We start from the raw sequence: 20,012 nt of genomic DNA on the forward strand, positions 1-20,012 counted from the left end.
GTTCCTCCTGGTGCATGACAATGCCCGGCCTCATGTGGGGAGAGTATGCAGGCAGTTCCTGGAGGATGAACGAATTGATACCATTGAATGGCCCCCAGGCTCGCCTGACCTAAATCCAATAGAACACCTCTGGGATGTCATGTTTCGGTCCATCCGATGCCGCCAGGTTGCACCTCAGACTGTCCAGGAGCTCAGTGATGCCCTGGTCCAGATCTGGGAGGAAATCCCCCAGGACACCATCCATAGTCTCATTAGGACCCTCCCCCGATGTTGTCAGGCATGCATACAAGCACGTGGGGGCCATTCAGACTACTGAGGACCGTTCTGAGTTGCTGCAATGACATTTCGCCAAAATGGACTCGCCTGCTGCATCATTTTTTTCACTTTGATTTTTGGGGTGTCTTTGAATTCAGTCCTCTGTAGGTCGATCATTTTCATTTCCATCAAACGATGGGGCGTCTTTACATTCCTCACACATCACCCCGTCCATGTCAGTATAGAGATCCAGCAGGAGATTCCTCCCCATTGAGATCTGATGAGTTTTCAGAGTCTTCCTTTAATTTTTTTGAGCAGTGTACATATATATATATACTTGTGTTTGTTTCTACTTTAACCATTTATACTGTAGAGGCATTATCACATTTCAGATATGGTCTTATCATTTATATTTACAGTATACCTCCCTGCATCCACCCACTTCTAATGGTGGGCACACATTAGGTTGCACGGTGCCACATGCATCAATTCCAAGATTGTACAAATGTCTAAATAGTGGCACGCTTGAATAAAAATTGTTCACGTATAAGTGGTACCCCATATGGAAAAAGGATGACACCAAGTCCCAAACTATCTTGCCACTGCTCCCCATGTAGTCTGGGCATCCAGGGGGCTCCACGTGACTATCTTTTCCCTTGTAAATCCGAAACTTATAAGTATAGCCTGTTGCCCTCTCACAGGTCGTCTACATCTTGACCTCATATCTGGCACGCTTGCTGGGGAGAAATTGTTTGAATGCAAGGCGGCCAGAAAAATGAATGAGGGATTTATCAATGCAGATGTTTTGGTGGGGAATATAGACATCTGCAAATTTTTGGTTAAGGTGATTTACGAGGGGCAGAATTTTGTGGAGCCGGTCAAATTCAGGGTCACCTCAAGGATGACAGAGTGTGTTGTCGTTGAAATGCATAAAACACATTCTACTCTCATATCTATGCCTGGCCATGGCAGCAGAGAACACGGCATATGATGAATCGGGTCTGCGGACCAATACAACCGCAATTCATTTCTTTTAGTAATGCCCATGTTGAGGGTTAGGCCCCCCAAAAAATCTAAATTCAGAAACTGTAATGAGTTTCCATGCGACTGGTCTGGCAAGGTTTGAATTTGTGTTGGTGGCGATACATTGTTGCGCATATAAATTGCTTTGATCCACAATCAACGCATACAGATATTCCGTGAAAAACAGCTCCAAAAAAATCACGGGAATTAGTTAAATTTGCTGTTTTCACCTGAATTCCGGGTCGAGCAGTGAATGGGGGAAGTACAGGTGCTGCAGAACTTGTGGGCTGCCAATCGGGATTTGCAAGCACATCCGGAAGGACACTAGGGGCTCTACGGGCCTGTGTGCGAATTCTTGGTGGCTGCGGGACAATACTTGTGCTCACCACCACACCGGCTTGTACTGCACTTATGGGACTCACCACGTCACCAAGTGATACTGCAGTGCTGGTATGTGAAAGACCAGGATGTACTAGGCCGCTGGTGCTCGCCAGTTCACCAAAAGGTAGTGTGGCACTAGTACTGGCACTCTGCTGCATATGAGAGTCATCAAAATTTACCAGCAAGTGCTAACAGAGATCAGGCCTGATTCTGCCAACACTGCGGTTTTGTGTGCAATGTATAAAGTGACAGTGACCTACTGACACTGCACTTGCTGGGGGAGAAGGAGGGGGGGGGTAAGTGTAGGGGCTAAACACAGGTGCTGGCAGGTGACGGGGCTGATCACACTAATGCTGCGGTTTTGGGGACACTATACTATTGTGAACGCTGGTATAGTGCTGGTCTGATCAAAGATATTGATCCATTCAGACACTATACTAGCAATGGAGGTTTATTGTGTATGAGCGTCTTCCTGGCAGTCAAGGGGTTAAATATGATGACTGGTGTACTGAGGGGCAATCTGAAGCTATCTGGGAGGAGCGTGAAAACCACAGGAGCACAAATCACGTATATACATGTAATTTTGGACACCCGTGCCGCCGGGTAGCATTATTTCTGCTATAGGGCGGTCAGGAATTGGTAAGGAAGCGGTTTGTGTTATGGCGCTGCTTTACTTTAACTGCCAATTGCGCGGTCATGCAATGCTGCACCCAAATGAAATTTACGTCTTTTTTCCCCATGAATTGAGCTTTCTTTTGGTGGCATTAGATCGCCTGTGCGTTTTTATTTTTTGCGCTATAAAAAAAGGCCCAACAATTTTGAGAAAAAAAACTATATTTTGGACTTTTTGCTCTAAAACATGTCCAGTAAAAAAATTTAAAAATCAAATTTCTGTCAGTGTTTTCCAGTAATCGCCGGGCTCCAGCGGGTAATCACCGGCCAGGAATCGGTGACTGACATCCGCGGCCGCAATCAGCGGCACGGGTAGGCCGATCACACGCCTCACGTGCTCCCCCTACCCGAAATGCAAAATCACGTATATATATGTGATTTTGTGGTGCCGACCTGCAGAAGTAAATGTACTGTGGATGGTCAGCAAGTGGTTAAGTTACTAATTTTGTTTTGTTGGATTTGTAGTGAAACTTGTTTTGTTTCCTTTTGTTTACTCGTTTTCAACCAGATTCAATATTTTTCCAATGGATTTGAAGCATTTGAACTGAATTTGAATCAAAAATATTAAATTGATCTGAATTCATTGTGAAGAGTAGCTGGTTACATTCTAGCCAAAATTTTATTTTAGAAAGATGGCTATATTCTGTCTATTTTATTCTATTCTAATTGAAATTTGAAATTCTAATTTTGGAAACCGGCTATATTCTTTCTATTTAATTCTAATCAAAATTTTAAATTTAAATTTCAAAAGACGACTATATTCTTTCTTTTTTTTTCTTCTATTCTATTCTTTTATTTTCTATTCGGTTCTATTCTATCTCTAATCTCTGGTTTTCCATCCAGTTTAACCATTAAAAAAAAAAAAGTTATGATCCTATATCTACCGTTGATCCAGAGAAAGGCAAAAAAACCAGCAAAGCACGATCCAATTTGCTCCTGCTGGGAAAAAAATTCCTTCCTGATCCCCCGAAAGGCAATTGGATATTCCCTGGATCACCTTTACGTATAAATTTTAGTATCCAGCTATATTCTGTGTATCTAAGAAATAATGTAGATGTCCATTGGTGTCAGTGGGAGCATTTGTTCCCCATTGCTGGTATCAATAGTACCCCATTGTTGGTGTCAGTGGAAGGAATAGTACTCCATCTTTGGTGTCAGTGGAAGGAATAGTACTCCATCTTTGGTGTCAATGGAAGGAATAGTACTCAATCTTTGGTGTCAGTGGAAGGAATAGTACTCCATTTTTGGAGTCAATGAAAGGAATAGTACTCCATCTTTGGTGTCAGTGGCAGGAATAGTACTCCATCTTTGGTGTCAGTGGAAGAAATAGTACTCCATCTTTTGTGTCAGTGGAAGGAATAGTACTCCATCTTTAGTATCAGTGGAAGGAATAGTACTCCATATTTGGTGTCAGTGGAAGGAATAATGTGCCAAAAAAAGGCAAGCAAAGGTCCACATCTGGCCCACAGGCCACAGTTTGGAGACCCCTGATGTAAAGGATTTTATTCATGTCCGAGTGATGCAAACATTTCCCCCCAGCCAATGTTCAGGTGCGTTGTAACTCTCGGAAGACTGGAAAGTATTTATTTTCACTCTTCGCTGTATTTGTTTTCCACCACAAGGATTGTTATCGGTCACTCTGAGTTGGGTACTTTGGAGCTCTTTGTGTACCTCACCTTCCCTGTATGACGGGGAATCTCTGCATGTCACATTAGTTATAATGCACTCTAAGAGATCGCCTAAGTTGTTATATCGCCAGTTGTAGATCTCATACACGTCACCAATTATGTTTCTTATGACAACGGAATTTAGCGATTTGTAATTCAATACATGCTTTAAGGCCCGTACACCACGGTGTCGCTTCTTTATAAATAAATCTTTGAACAAGAAAGACAGGAAAGTTCGGAGGCTTTGCAGAGACATACTTTACAGGTTTTTTCTGGTTTTCTTTCTCTGTATACTGCTGGCGCACCCACAGAAAATGCTTCTACTTAGAAAACAATCTCTATTATAATATTGTTAGTCTTAGGCTTCATTCACACTGAGGCATTTCAAATCTCAGGCAGAATCACCGCATTTCTGCCCATGATTTGAAAGCGCGCTGTGCAGGGCTGTCTTAATGTATGGGCACCAATGGGCACAGCCCATGGGCCCCAAGTACATGGGGGTCCCATGATAATTTTGCATTACATCATATTTTCCAACTGCCTCGGATTTGCTGGGACAGTCATACATTTTACTAAGCTGTCCTGGGATGGCTCAGGCAGCATGTCAGAACCTGTATTGTGCTCTCCTGATCCCAGTACTGTGCCCTCCTGATCAAACCCCCCCTCCCCCCGGTACTGAGCCCTTCTGCCCCCACCCCCTTCCTGTACTGTGCCCTTTGTGTTGGTTAGTCTTTGGTTTATCTTGTTTGTGCTGAAGACTGCACTGGACTGACTGGATCAGTCACTGCTCATAGGTGGGTGTTTGCGTGGGTGGGTAGGGAGATGTCCCTCCAGTCAGTTGTACCCAATGGTGGATATTGTGCTGAAGACTGAGCTGGACTGACTGGATCAGTCACAGGTCATAGCTGGGTGGCTGGGTGGGTAGGGAGATGTCCCTCCAGTTAGTTGTACCCAATGGTGGATAATGGCGGTAAACCCTCTTAGAGTTTGGGCTGCTGCCTTTCTAGGATGGCCTTGAGGTCGTTTCCACGTGTATACTTGGAATAATAGAAAAGAAGGAGCGCCCAATGTCCAAAAGAATGCACTTTTGATGGTGGATTAAGAGGCATTTATTGAGAGTAACGACAAGCCAACAGGTTTTGTGAGAAAAGACTCTCCCTTCTTCAGGGCTGTTGCTGCACTCTATTAAATGGGAAAAATTCCCACGTCGGTTATATATTTTCCAGTGACCGCTGTCATTCCAGAGGCTGCCCCTCTGCTTTCATTCTTGAGAACAGGAGTGTAAATTGGGGCAGGCTGGTAGGGGCCCCAGTGCATTACTTTGCCCAGAAGCCAATGATGCTATTAAGTGGCCCTGGTGCTTTGAAAATGTGAAAACACGCATTCCCCTGTTCAGGTGCCATTTATTTCAATGGCACCTGAAAACATGTTTTTGCAGTGGAAAATGTGCTGCGATTGCGCAAACAAAATCGTGGGATGTGCAATGCACTAAACTGTTTCTGGAACCTTTTTTGGGCGTCCCGCGATTTTGTTTGTGATTATGCTGCAATTTGAAACACCTAAGTGTGAATGGAGCCTCAATGTTCACATAATTCTTATGTCTCTCCATGGGGCACATATAGGAATAAATAATGACTAAAGACGATTGTATCTCCAAAAACAGAGCATTTTGTGACCTTCAAAATTTGCCACAATTGTTTTTATTTGCTTTCCTTTCTATTTTAAACTTAAATTTGAGGTAAAACCTAACTTATTGACATTTAGTCAATTTCCTTTTTAATTCTTTGTTACATCTCAGTGCTGCTGATCTACTGCAACTTTTTTGCACCTAATTCCTGTCTAGGTGTACAATGACTGATCAGTCCCGGCTCATACTTTATTAGTGGCCCTAGACGTAGAACTTTGTATAGTAGCTTACCACACAGTAAGGACCTGGGTGTGGTCAGTATGTTCTTGCAGGAGAGAAGTAACGATCAGACTAAATTCAACATGTTTGTTCTTGAAATGCTTGAATACATACTTAGGAATAACTACTTTACCTTTGATGGTTCCCGCTTGAAGGAAACAAGTCACCTGGATAGGAGGAGCAGCATAGAGAAGGAGCCAATGCTCTCCATTCATCTTCTGTATACTGCTGCCCCTTCCATCCCTCCTATCCCAGCAATTGCAACCCCTATAGTTACTCCCCTGATATGGGCCTAATGGCCAAACTTCTCCGTACATTGGGTTTGCTTTGTACTCCAGTGTTCTTGACCCCGGGCTGTTCACCTGTCCATATAAAATAGCAAATACAGTAGAAGTCACCAACTAAACACTAAAAAGCAACTAACACTGCTAACACATCAAAGGCCCCATCCACATATGACGTCCTTCTTGGATCACGCCTTGTGCGTGCCCTCAGGGCCGCCCTGTGGTGAGATCTGTCACCCGCTGTGTACCTCACATACAGCAAATGACAGATCTGTGTTGCCAGTACCATGTGACCTGCTGTGACCAATCACAGCAGATCACATGACAGTTGTAAACAATGGATGGCTTCCTTTCATGCCATCCATTGTATACAATTGTGTCACTAGCTGTGATTGGTCAAAAAAATAAGTTGTAATAAATAATTATTTTAATTTCTTAATTTTCCAAAAAAATTATGACAAAAAAATTACAACTTCAAAAATCTCGCCATGCCTTTTATGAAATAAGTTGGACTGTCTACTTTGCAAAAAGGGGTCATTTGGGTGATATCTGTACTATCCTGACATTTGGGGGATATCTGTCCTGTCCTGACATTTGGGGGATATCTGTACTGTCCTGACATTTGGGAGATATCTGTACCATCCTGACATTTGGGGGATATCTGTACCGTCCTGACATTTGGGGGATATCTGTACCGTCCTGACATTTGGGGGATATCTGTATTATCCTGACATTTGGGGGATATCTGTCCTGTCCTGACATTTGGGGGATATCTGTACTGTTCTGACATTTGGGAGATATCTGTACTGTTCTGACATTTGGGGGATATCTGTACTATCCTGACATTTGGGGGGGGATATCTGTACTGTCCTGACATTTGGGAGATATCTGTACCGTCCTGACATTTGGGGGATATCTGTACCGTCCTGACATTTGGGGGATATCTGTACCGTTCTGACATTTGGGGGATATCTGTACTGTTCTGACATTTGGGGGATATCTGTACTGTTCTGACATTTGGGGGATATCTGTACTATCCTGACATTTGGGGGGGGGATATCTGTACTGTCCTGACATTTGGGGGATATCTGTACTGTCCTGACATTTGGGGGATATCTGTACTATTCTGACATTTGGGGGATATCTGTACTATCCTGACATTTGGAGGGGATATCTGTACTGTCCTGACATTTGGGGGATATCTGTACTGTCCTGACATTTGGGGGATATCTGTACATCTCGGCCTAAATGTATGAAGAATTATTTATTTGCAATTTTTTATAACAGAAGCAAAGAAAAAAACTTTGAAAGAAAAAAATACCACCAAAAGAAAGCTCTAGTTGTGGGAACAAAATGATACAAATGTAGTTGGGTACAATGCTGCAATTGTCATTGAAAGTGTGAGAGCGCTGAAACCTGAACATTGTCCTGGGCAGGAAGGGGGTGACAGTGCCCGGTATGGAAGGGGTTAAGGAGCCCTCTAAACCCAGAAGAGGGACCATCGGTGGAACACTATCTACAACTACAGTAAATAGACATCTTCCAATTGCAGTATACAGCTGAGCTCTTCATATTATATTGCTGTGTAACTATCCAGCTATTAGATTTTACACCTGGGCTTAAAGCAGATCAATAGTCAGAAATCATAAAAATCAAATGCATTGCCTTAGCTATTCCATAAGCTCTAGGGACCCAAAATATTTACAGCCACACAGGTAACCTAGTCACCTTCATGTAATCACCATGAAATGTATCAGGACAGATAATGTTTTAAGATCCTCCCGTCATGTTTTTGGATAATCAAAATTTGCTGGGGCCAAAAATTCCATGTTAGAGGGCCCAGTTATATTTTGCGGTTCATCAATTGCACATTAACCTATTGAAAATATTGGGCTGCCAATGCCCCCAAAACATGTAAGGAATTGGAAGACACTACCAAGCTTTGCCATGCATGGAGACATCCTGCAACACAGGAGCATTGCCTTAGGCCTCTTTCACATTGGGCAAACGTGGTAACCACCCCCCCCCCCTTCCAAATGTGATCTGGGGTGGATCACTTTTCAGAGGTTTGCAGGCAGTCAGGAGGAGATACAGCCACCTTCTAGCCCATTCAGCCTTGTCCATATTCATACATAGAAACTCATGTATTTTGCTACATGATTTGCAATTTAAGTAGAAATCTAATTCTTTCTTTTGGGGCGGGTTCACATCTACAAGCTGCAGTTTAGTGTGTTTCTAAAAGGGAAACTCTCTGTACCCATTTGCACCTATTTGTGTGTTACCATGTGTGTTGCCATGTGGAAATTCCCGCCATGTTTTTATTAGTGAGCCCTTGTTACATCATTGTTCCCTCCTTACATCAGTGAGCCCCCCCGTAACAACAATGTGTCCCTCCTGTCTTCAGTATGCCCCTCTCTTCATCAATGAGCTCCCATTACATCAGTGTGCCCCTCCTTATATCATTGAGAACCCTGTTACATCAATTTGCCCCCACCCCCTTCATCAGTGAGCTCCCATTACATCAGTGTGCCCCTTCCTTCATCAGTGTGCCCCTCCTTACATCAGTGAATCCCCGTTACATCAGTGAGCCCCCAATTACATCAGTGTGCTCCTTCCTTCATCAGAGAGCCCCCATTACATCAGTGTTCCCACTCCTTACATCAGTGAGAACACCTTTACCTCAGTGTGCCCCTCCCTTCATCAGTGAGACCCCATTATATCAATGTGCCCCAACTTTCATCACTGAGCTGCTGTTACATCAATGTGTCCCTCCCTTCAGCAGTGAGCCCCGTTACATCAGTGTGCTCCTCCTTTCATCAGAGAGCCCCCCTGTTACATCAGTGTACCCACTTAAATCAATGCGCCCCCTTACATTTGAATTAAATTCAAATTACTAACAAAAACTTACAGGGCCGTCCACAACTCTGTCCCCAGCTACATCACTAACTTTGTCTCTAAATACCAACCTAATCGTTCTCTTCGATCCTCCTGATCTCTATCTCCCTTGTCTCCTCCTCCCATGTGCGCTTCCAGGACTTTTCCCAAGCCTCTCCCATCCTCTAGAACTCCCTATCCCAACCTGTCTGACTATCTCCTATCTTGTTCACTTTTAGGCAATCCTTGAAAACTCATCTCTTCAGAGAGGTCTATCCCCCCCCCCCCCCAACAACTGTACCTTTATTTTCTCCATCAACTTATCCCCCACCACTGTTTTACCTTTTGAATCTCTTGACCCTCCCTCTTAGAATGTAAGCACCAATGAGCAGGGCCCTCTAATTCCTCCTGTATTATATAGTGCTGTAATTGTCCTGTCTGCCCTCATGTTGTGAAGTTCTGTGTTATCTGTTGGCGCCATATAAATCCTGTATAATAATAAAACTAATAATAATCAGCAGCAGGGCAGGAGCTGGGAGGTGGAGCAAGTCTGAATGGGGGAAGTTCTGTCCTCTTCTAAAAACTGAGGGGGGGGGGAAGTGATGTCATTGGTTGGTAGGATGCTGGAGGTCCCTGGTGGTCCCAGCAATCAGCAACAGTTGTGGTTAGGGAGGTTGGGGGAGGGGGAGTTTTACAGCACTTAGGTTCTGAGCTGGCAATGCAGAAGCTGCCGGCCCCATTCCCCTTAGGGCCCATGTGCCACACACACATTGCAAACATGGAGGATACACCACTGACCCTACTCACAATGAGCCATGGATGAACTAAGTTATTCAGTAGATTTTATTATGAGAATTAAAGACAAATATGTTGATAAGCCACAAAAACACATTTAAACATCTCAAAAATCCTGCAGACGCGGCCAATGTCCAGGCCATTCTGGTAGACAAAGCTGTGACATGTCTGGAGCAGCTTCCCCCATATTTCATTGGGCTCTGACTCTGATGGACTAACTGGCCAATAGATATGTGCAAGAGGCAGGAAGGCATGGAGCTTTGCTAATCATAGGAGTCCGGAATTCAATCTTATTGGGGCACTTTCAAGGCCGATGCAGGTGAAAAAAAACTTATTTTTCTAACCTTTATATCTGTAGACAGTTTTGTATTTAAAGACGAACATTTTCAAACATTCCTTCAGCTCATAGTGTTATCATAAGGCTGGCATGTTACAATATTGCACATTTATTTAACTTATTTCTAGACTCCGTGTGCTCTCTCTCTCTTTTCTCACTCTCTCTCTCTATCTTTTCTCTCTCCTGATGAAGGCTGATCTCATTGATGTAGTTGTACATAAATTTCTTCCTCTCTATCCGCTCTCTTCTCGGGTTTCTTGGCTGTTTCAGGCAGAATCTGACTTTACTCAAGGCGCTGTGTATCACACTCAGGATGTCGCTGTTTTTGTCCAAAGATTTGTTATGGCTCTCCCGTGTGTAATTCTCAATGGCGATCACTGTCTCCGCCCCCATGAGTCTAAATTGTTTCTTAGTTTCCATGTAATCTGCTGAGGTTTTGAAGGTGAGGACAATGATCGGAACAATCCCTGAAAAAAAGGAACACAGTGAGCATCTCAAAGAAATCTCAGTAACCAAAGGAGCATTTCTAATTAGACAGGGCAGGCCTGTGCCTAGGGGTGGTTGTGTATTACTGGGCCCCCTGTGAAATTTCATGTACATTTGTTGTTTGCAAATGGCAGCAAAATTGAATGTTATTAGGCTATTTTCTCTGAAGTTCAAATACTCCTCATCTAAACATCATAGCGAAAATCAGGTAAATACCAGTGCCATTTATAAACGGCCGGTAGACAATGAATGTGTAATGCCCTCCAGTTTATATAGGTAGTTTTTGATAGATAGATAGCCTGGGGATGAGTCAGCCTGGGGATTGAGGTAGTGAGGTTACTCAGGACAGGCTGGGAGGCTCTGACAGGTCAGGGTTTCTGGAGCCCTGGAACCTGAGAAACGGAGGAAGGGAGGAGGCACAGATCTGCATACTTGAAGGACCTTGGCCAATCCCCTGGCAGGAGGCTGGGCATGGTAACCAAGGCAACCCTTAAGTAAGACAGAGCCTGGGGAGGATGTCAGTGAGTGTTGGGTGGAAGATGGAGTGATGAGATGGAGCCTGGAAGGAGGCCCCAGGAAGAGGGCTCACCTTTGGGCAGGATTCTACAAAAGAGAACCTCCAATGTACCACCGTCTCCCAGGGAGGACATCCTGGACAGCGGGGAAGGAGCCAGCCCAGTGTAAGGCCTGAAGGCAGTCACCAACCCACCAGGCTGACAGTAAAGAACAGGGTGAGCACTCTAACACCGCATATCTTTTCCTGAAAATTTGTGCTTGATAAACAGCTGCACAATCATTGTGTGACCATTTTTCTCAAGGGCATCTGCTTTGAAAATATATAAAATTCTTGGGGTTCTAAGTATTTTTGTGAGAAAAAAAATGTTGAAGTTGACATGTTTGAAAAATGTCAAAATTGCCCAGATGGTAGGTAAACACATTCCCAGCTGCTATACTCCGTGAAGGTACTGCCCCCTCCTGACTGCCCCTGATATGTATCCTGTGCTTTGCTGCAGAGCTGGGACAAGCATTCTTGGTGGGTATCATCTGGTGGAAGGAAGGGAGACCATTGAACATCTTTTCTCTGGTCTTGGTTCTTCTGAATGAACACTTAAGTGATGCATATTACTTCACTTCTGGGTTCCACTGTCATTTCACCTGGCTGCTGTGTCTGGGGAAGAAGCTAATGAAGCACGGTCTGTGCTCTATTAGCTTCAGTGCAGGGCAGGGGAGACATCAGGGGTCTAACAAACCCCTGATTTATCAATAAAGATAGTTTGTCAATACATCTATTAGCCACCTATGTGTTAGCAATAAAGTGAATTGTTAAGAAAAAAAAGAAGAAAAAAAGAAAAAAAAGTTAAAAAAAAGCAAAGCAACATACAAAATAAGAAATACGAAAAAAAAGGTCCCCCGTCCTGACATACATTGCTCAAAAAAATTAAAGGAACACTTTAATCTCCTGCTGGATCTCTATACTGACATGAATGGGGTGATGTATTAGGAACGTAAGGATGCCCCATTGTTTGATGGAAATGAAAATGATTCTACAGAGGACTGAATTCAAAGACACCCTGAAAATCAAAGTGAAAAAATTATGCAGCAGGCGAGTCCATTTTGCTGATATTTCATTGCAGCAACTCAGAATGGTCCTCAGTAGTTTGTATGCCCCCCATGTGCTTGTATGCATGCCTGACAATGTCGGGGGAGGCTCCTAATGAGACGATGAGGCCAGGCATTGTCTGCACCAAGAGGAACCCAGGACCCACTGTACCAGCGTAGAATCTGACAATGGGTCCAAGGATTTCATCCCGATACCTAATGACAGTCAGGGTGCCATTGTCTAGCCTGTAGAGGTCTGTGCGTCCCTCCATGGATATGCCTCTGCAGACCATCACTGACCCACCAACAAAACGGTCATGCTGAACCATGTTACAGGCAGCAGAATGTTCTCCACGGCTTCTCCAGACCCTTTCACGTCTGTCACATGTGCTCAGGGGGAACCTGCTCTCATCTGTGAAAAGCACAGGGTGGCAGTGGTGGACCTGTCAATTCTGGGGTTCAATGGCAAATGCCAATCCAGCTCTATGGTGCCGAGCAGTGAGCACAGGACCTACTAGAGGATGTCGGGCCCTCAGGCCACCATCATGAAGTCTGTTTCTGATTGTTTGGTCAGAGACATTCACACCAGTGGCCTGCTGGAGGTCATTTTGTAGAGCTCTGGCAGGGCTCATCCTGTTCCTCCTTGCACAAAGGAGCAGATACCGTTCCTGCTGATGGGTTAAGGACCTTCTACGGCCCTGTCCAGCTCTCCTAGAGGAACTGCCTGTCTCCTGGAATCTCTGTAGAAGAAGATGAAAGAAAGAGCGCACAAACCTTACGCATTACATCAATGAATAGTGACTAATTTTATTTTATTAGGAAATATACTCACAAAAGGTAAAACAGGCATAAATTAACCATAATCCACACAGGGTTACAGGTAAATCCAAGGGGGGGGGGGATAAAAGCTAACGTGTTTTGTAGAGTGCTCCCTTCTTCATCAGAGCTGATCAAAAAACATAGATATGAATTCCCCTCAAAATATTACATGAATCATGAATATTCAAAATGGTATAACAGGTGGTGGTGCTGTAGATGAGCAGAACAATACACATAAAAGTACTCATAAAAATGACAATACAGATAATAATAATAATAATTAGAGATGAGCGAAGAATTGAAAAATTTGATTCGACTGATTCGGCGAATTTGTGGACAATATTCGATTCGAGTCGAATATATTCGCTGTGAATTTAACTTAAAAAAGGGTGTTTCTAGGCTTCAGAGAGACTTAATATTAGTGCAGAACACTGTACCTTTAATTTAAATGCCCTTGGAGTCTGCTGGGGAAGAGAAATAATACTGTCAGTCAGTATGACATGCAGATGAGTGCCGTCGATCTTAGAATCACCGCACACTTCACTCATTTGGCCAGTCACAGGGCCAAAACCAGTGTTTGGAGCCACAGTGTGGCGGTGGAGGCAGCAGCAATGGGAGGCAATACAGCAACCTATGACAAAATGGAAACCAGCAGGAGTGTGAGGAGACCTGAAAGTGGCACATGGCAGAGTGGGAGCAATGGGAGGCGGTACAGGGACCCAGGTCACACTGTGGGCTCAGCAGCAGCGTGACCAGGCGGTACGGGGGCCCATGGCCGATTTGGGGCCTGGCGGCACCTATGGTAGGCCTGTAATCTGCCAGCAACCTATGTCAAAATGTAAAACCGCAGGAGTGTGAGGAGACCTCAAAGTGGCACATGGCAGAGTGGAAGCAATGGGAGGCCGTACAGGAACCCAGGTCACACTGTGGTTTCAGCAGCAGCGTGGCCAGGCGGTACGGGGGCCCATGGCCGATTTGGGGCCTGGCGGCACCTATGGTAGGCCTGTAATCTGCCAGCAACCTATGTCAAAATGTAAAACCGCAGGAGTGTGAGGAGACCTCAAAGTGGCACATGGCAGAGTGGAAGCAATGGGAGGCCGTACAGGGACCCAGGTCACACTGTGGGCTCAGCAGCAGTGTGACCAGGCGGTACGGGGGCCCATGGCCGATTTGGGGCCTGGCGGCACCTATGGGAGGCCCGTAATCTGCCAGCACCCTATGACAAAATGGAACCCTGGGCTGGGGCAGGCAGAACCGCCGTATCTTTATCACGGTTTTCCCAGGCCACCGAATGGCGACGCTGCATATGCTGGCGCAACGCTGTAGTCCCAACATGGGCCCCCTGGCCACGCTTGACTTTCTGGCCACATAGTCGACATACGGCTACATTTACTTCCTCGGGCGGCTTGACGAAAAATTGCCACACCGCCGAGTAGGAAACTTTGCCCCCGCTACTCCTCGCTGGCTGACTGCTACTTCCTCCGTGCACACCGGCACCACTACTGGCCGTGGTGGTAGGCTGCAGTGGAGCTGGTGCTCTACTCCGTGGCCGTTTGCCTCCACTGACACTGCTGCGACCCTGCTGCCTCCTGGCAGCAGCAATGGGAGGCCGTACAGGGACCCATGAGAGACTCTGGACTTGGCAGCAGCATGAGGAGGCGGTATATAGGGGCCCATGGCAGATTAGGGGCCTAGCAGCAGCTATGGGAGGCCCGTAATCTGCCAGCACCCTATGTCAAAAAATTCAACACAACAGCAGTGTGTGAGGAGACCTGAAAGTGACACATGGCAGAGTGGAAGCAATGGGAGGCCGTACAGGGACCCAGGTCACACTGTGGGACCAGCAGCAGCGTGACCAGGCGGTAAGGGGGCCCATGGCCGATTTGGGGCCTGGCGGCACCTATGGAAGGCCTGTAATCTGCCAGCAACCTATGTCAAAATGGAAAAGCACAGGAGTGTGAGGAGACCTCAAAGTGGCACATGGCAGAGTGGAAACAATGGGAGGCCGTACAGGGACCCAGGTCACACTGTGGGCTCAGCAGCAGCGTAACCAGGCGGTACGGGGGCCCATGGCCGATTTGGGGCCTGGCGGCACCTATGGAAGGCCTGTAATCTGCCAGCAACCTATGTCAAAATGGAAAACCGCAGGAGTGTGAGGAGACCTGAAAGTGACACATGGCAGAGTGGAAGCAATGGGAGGCTGTACAGGGACCCAGGTCACACTGTGGGCCCAGCAGCAGCGTGACCAGGCGGTACGGGGGCCCATGGCCGATTTGGGGCCTGGCGGCACCTATGGTAGGCCTGTAATGTGCCAGCAACCTATGTCAAAATGGAAAAGCACAGGAGTGTGAGGAGACCTCAAAGTGACACATGGCAGAGTGGAAGCAATGGGAGGCCGTACAGGGACCCAGGTCACACTGTGGGACCAGCAGCAGCGTGACCAGGCGGTATGGGGGCCCATGGCCGATTTGGGGCCTGGCGGCACCTATGGGAGGCCTGTAATCTGCCAGCAACCTATGTCAAAATGGAAAACCGCAGGAGTGTGAGGAGACCTCAAAGTGGCACATGGCAGAGTGGAAGCAATGGGAGGTCGTACAGGGACCCAGGTCACACTGTGGGCTCAGCAGCAGTGTGACCAGGCGGTACGGGGGCCCATGGCCGATTTGGGGCCTGGCGGCACCTATGGGAGGCCCGTAATCTGCCAGCACCCTATGACAAAATGGAACCCTGGGCTGGGGCAGGCAGAACCGCCGTATCTTTATCACGGTTTTCCCAGGCCACCGAATGGCGACGCTGCATATGCTGGCGCAACGCTGTAGTCCCAACATGGGCCCCCTGGCCACGCTTGACTTTCTGGCCACATAGTCGACATACGGCTACATTTACTTCCTCGGGCGGCTTGACGAAAAATTGCCACACCGCCGAGTAGGAAACTTTGCCCCCGCTACTCCTCGCTGGCTGACTGCTACTTCCTCCGTGCACACCGGCACCACTACTGGCCGTGGTGGTAGGCTGCAGTGGAGCTGGTGCTCTACTCCATGGCCGTTTGCCTCCACTGACACTGCTGCGACCCTGCTGCCTCCTGGCAGCAGCAATGGGAGGCCGTACAGGGACCCATGAGAGACTCTGGACTTGGCAGCAGCATGAGGAGGCGGTATATAGGGGCCCATGGCAGATTAGGGGCCTAGCAGCAGCTATGGGAGGCCCGTAATCTGCCAGCACCCTATGTCAAAAAATTCAACACAACAGCAGTGTGTGAGGAGACCTGAAAGTGACACATGGCAGAGTGGAAGCAATGGGAGGCCGTACAGGGACCCAGGTCACACTGTGGGACCAGCAGCAGCGTGACCAGGCGGTACGGGGGCCCATGGCCGATTTGGGGCCTGGCGGCACCTATGGAAGGCCTGTAATCTGCCAGCAACCTATGTCAAAATGGAAAAGCACAGGAGTGTGAGGAGACCTCAAAGTGGCACATGGCAGAGTGGAAACAATGGGAGGCCGTACAGGGACCCAGGTCACACTGTGGGCTCAGCAGCAGCGTAACCAGGCGGTACGGGGGCCCATGGCCGATTTGGGGCCTGGCGGCACCTATGGAAGGCCTGTAATCTGCCAGCAACCTATGTCAAAATGGAAAACCGCAGGAGTGTGAGGAGACCTGAAAGTGACACATGGCAGAGTGGAAGCAATGGGAGGCTGTACAGGGACCCAGGTCACACTGTGGGCCCAGCAGCAGCGTGACCAGGCGGTACGGGGGCCCATGGCCGATTTGGGGCCTGGCGGCACCTATGGTAGGCCTGTAATGTGCCAGCAACCTATGTCAAAATGGAAAAGCACAGGAGTGTGAGGAGACCTCAAAGTGACACATGGCAGAGTGGAAGCAATGGGAGGCCGTACAGGGACCCAGGTCACACTGTGGGACCAGCAGCAGCGTGACCAGGCGGTATGGGGGCCCATGGCCGATTTGGGGCCTGGCGGCACCTATGGGAGGCCTGTAATCTGCCAGCAACCTATGTCAAAATGGAAAAGCACAGGAGTGTGAGGAGACCTCAAAGTGACACATGGCAGAGTGGAAGCAATGGGAGGCCGTACAGGGACCCAGGTCACACTGTGGGCCCAGCAGCAGCGTGACCAGGCGGTACGGGGGCCCATGGCCGATTTGGGGCCTGGCGGCACCTATGGTAGGCCTGTAATCTGCCAGCAACCTATGTCAAAATGGAAAAGCACAGGAGTGTGAGGAGACCTCAAAGTGACACATGGCAGAGTGGAAGCAATGGGAGGCCGTACAGGGACCCAGGTCACACTGTGGGACCAGCAGCAGCGTGACCAGGCGATACGGGGGCACATGGCCGATTTGGGGCCTGGCGGCACCTATGGGAGGCCTGTAATCTGCCAGCAACCTATGTCAAAATGGAAAAGCACAGGAGTGTGAGGAGACCTCAAAGTGGCACATGGCAGAGTGGAAGCAATGGGAGGCCGTACAGGGACCCAGGTCATACTGTGGGCCCAGCAGCAGCGTGACCAGGCGGTACGGGGGCCCATGGCCGATTTGGGGCCTGGCGGCACCTATGGGAGGCCTGTAATCTGCCAGCAACCTATGTCAAAATGGAAAACCTCAGGAGTGTGAGGAGACCTCAAAGTGGCACATGGCAGAGTGGAAGCAATGGGAGGCCGTACAGGGACCCAGGTCACACTGTGGGCTCAGCAGCAGTGTGACCAGGCGGTACGGGGGCCCATGGCCGATTTGGGGCCTGGCGGCACCTATGGGAGGCCTGTAATCTGCCAGCAACCTATGTCAAAATGGAAAACCTCAGGAGTGTGAGGAGACCTCAAAGTGGCACATGGCAGAGTGGAAGCAATGGGAGGCCGTACAGGGACCCAGGTCACACTGTGGGACCAGCAGCAGTGTGACCAGGCGGTACGGGGGCCCATGGCCGATTTGGGGCCTGGCGGCACCTTTGGAAGGCCTGTAATCTGCCAGCAACCTATGTCAAAATGGAAAACCGCAGGAGTGTGAGGAGACCTCAAAGTGGCACATGGCAGAGTGGAAGCAATGGGAGGCCGTACAGGGACCCAGGTCACACTGTGGGCTCAGCAGCAGCGTGACCAGGCGGTACGGGGGCCCATGGCCGATTTGGGGCCTGGCGGCACCTATGGGAGGCCCGTAATTTGCCAGCAACCTATGTCAAAATGGAAAAGCACAGGAGTGTGAGGAGACCTCAAAGTGACACATGGCAGAGTGGAAGCAATGGGAGGCCGTACAGGGACCCAGGTCACACTGTGGGCCCAGCAGCAGCGTGACCAGGCGGTACGGGGGCCCATGGCCGATTTGGGGCCTGGCGGCACCTATGGTAGGCCTGTAATCTGCCAGCAATCTATGTCAAAATGGAAAAGCACAGGAGTGTGAGGAGACCTCAAAGTGACACATGGCAGAGTGGAAGCAATGGGAGGCCGTACAGGGACCCAGGTCACACTGTGGGACCAGCAGCAGCGTGACCAGGCGGTACGGGGGCCCATGGCCGATTTGGGGCCTGGCGGCACCTATGGGAGGCCTGTAATCTGCCAGCAACCTATGTCAAAATGGAAAACCGCAGGAGTGTGAGGAGACCTCAAAGTGGCACATGGCAGAGTGGAAGCAATGGGAGGCCGTACAGGGACCCAAGTCACACTGTGGGCCCAGCAGCAGCGTGACCAGGCGGTACGGGGGCCCATGGCCGATTTGGGGCCTGGCGGCACCTATGGTAGGCCTGTAATCTGCCAGCAACCTATGTCAAAATGGAAAAGCACAGGAGTGTGAGGAGACCTCAAAGTGACACATGGCAGAGTGGAAGCAATGGGAGGCCGTACAGGGACCCAGGTCACACTGTGGGACCAGCAGCAGCGTGACCAGGCGGTACGGGGGCCCATGGCCGATTTGGGGCCTGGCGGCACCTATGGAAGGCCTGTAATCTGCCAGCAACCTATGTCAAAATGGAAAACCGCAGGAGTGTGAGGAGACCTCAAAGTGGCACATGGCAGAGTGGAAGCAATAGGAGACCGTACAGGGACCCAGGTCACACTGTGGGCTCAGCAGCAGCGTGACCAGGCGGTACGGGGGCCCATGGCCGATTTGGGGCCTGGCGGCACCTATGGGAGGCCCGTAATCTGCCAGCAACCTATGTCAAAATGGAAAAGCACAGGAGTGTGAGGAGACCTCAAAGTGACACATGGCAGAGTGGAAGCAATGGGAGGCCGTACAGGGACCCAGGTCACACTGTGGGACCAGCAGCAGCGTGACCAGGCGGTACGGGGGCACATGGCCGATTTGGGGCCTGGCGGCACCTATGGGAGGCCTGTAATCTGCCAGCAACCTATGTCAAAATGGAAAACCGCAGGAGTGTGAGGAGACCTCAAAGTGGCACATGGCAGAGTGGAAGCAATGGGAGGCCGTACAGGGACCCAGGTCACACTGTGGGCTCAGCAGCAGCGTGACCAGGCGGTACGGGGGCCCATGGCCGATTTGGGGCCTGGCGGCACCTATGGGAGGCCCGTAATCTGCCAGCAACCTATGTCAAAATGGAAAAGCACAGGAGTGTGAGGAGACCTCAAAGTGACACATGGCAGAGTGGAAGCAATGGGAGGCCGTACAGGGACCCAGGTCACACTGTGGGACCAGCAGCAGCATGACCAGGCGGTACGGGGGCCCATGGCCGATTTGGGGCCTGGCGGCACCTATGGAAGGCCTGTAATCTGCCAGCAACCTATGTCAAAATGGAAAACCGCAGGAGTGTGAGGAGACCTCAAAGTGGCACATGGCAGAGTGGAAGCAATGGGAGGCCGTACAGGGACCCAGGTCACACTGTGGGCTCAGCAGCAGCGTGACCAGGCGGTACGGGGGCCCATGGCCGATTTGGGGCCTGGCGGCACCTATGGGAGGC

At 48.8% G+C, this 20,012-nt stretch overlaps 1 protein-coding gene across 1 annotated transcript in view; it reads right to left on the reverse strand.

The window, feature by feature from the left end:
- Nucleotides 1-9,887: 9,887 nt before the first annotated feature.
- Nucleotides 9,888-20,012, reverse strand: part of LOC149451960 (uncharacterized) — a 41,978-nt gene continuing 31,853 nt past the window's right edge. The window contains exon 5 of the mRNA XM_089689914.1: nucleotides 9,888-10,661. Coding sequence (XP_089546040.1) covers nucleotides 10,288-10,661 — 374 coding nt within the window. The 3' untranslated portion in view covers nucleotides 9,888-10,287. The remainder of the gene's footprint in view (nucleotides 10,662-20,012) is intronic.

The sequence above is a fragment of the Staurois parvus genome, unplaced genomic scaffold, assembly GCF_062004578.1.
Source record: "Staurois parvus isolate SC_StPar_1 unplaced genomic scaffold, SC_StPar_1.0 ptg000503l, whole genome shotgun sequence".
Classification (NCBI taxonomy): domain Eukaryota; kingdom Metazoa; phylum Chordata; class Amphibia; order Anura; family Ranidae; genus Staurois; species Staurois parvus.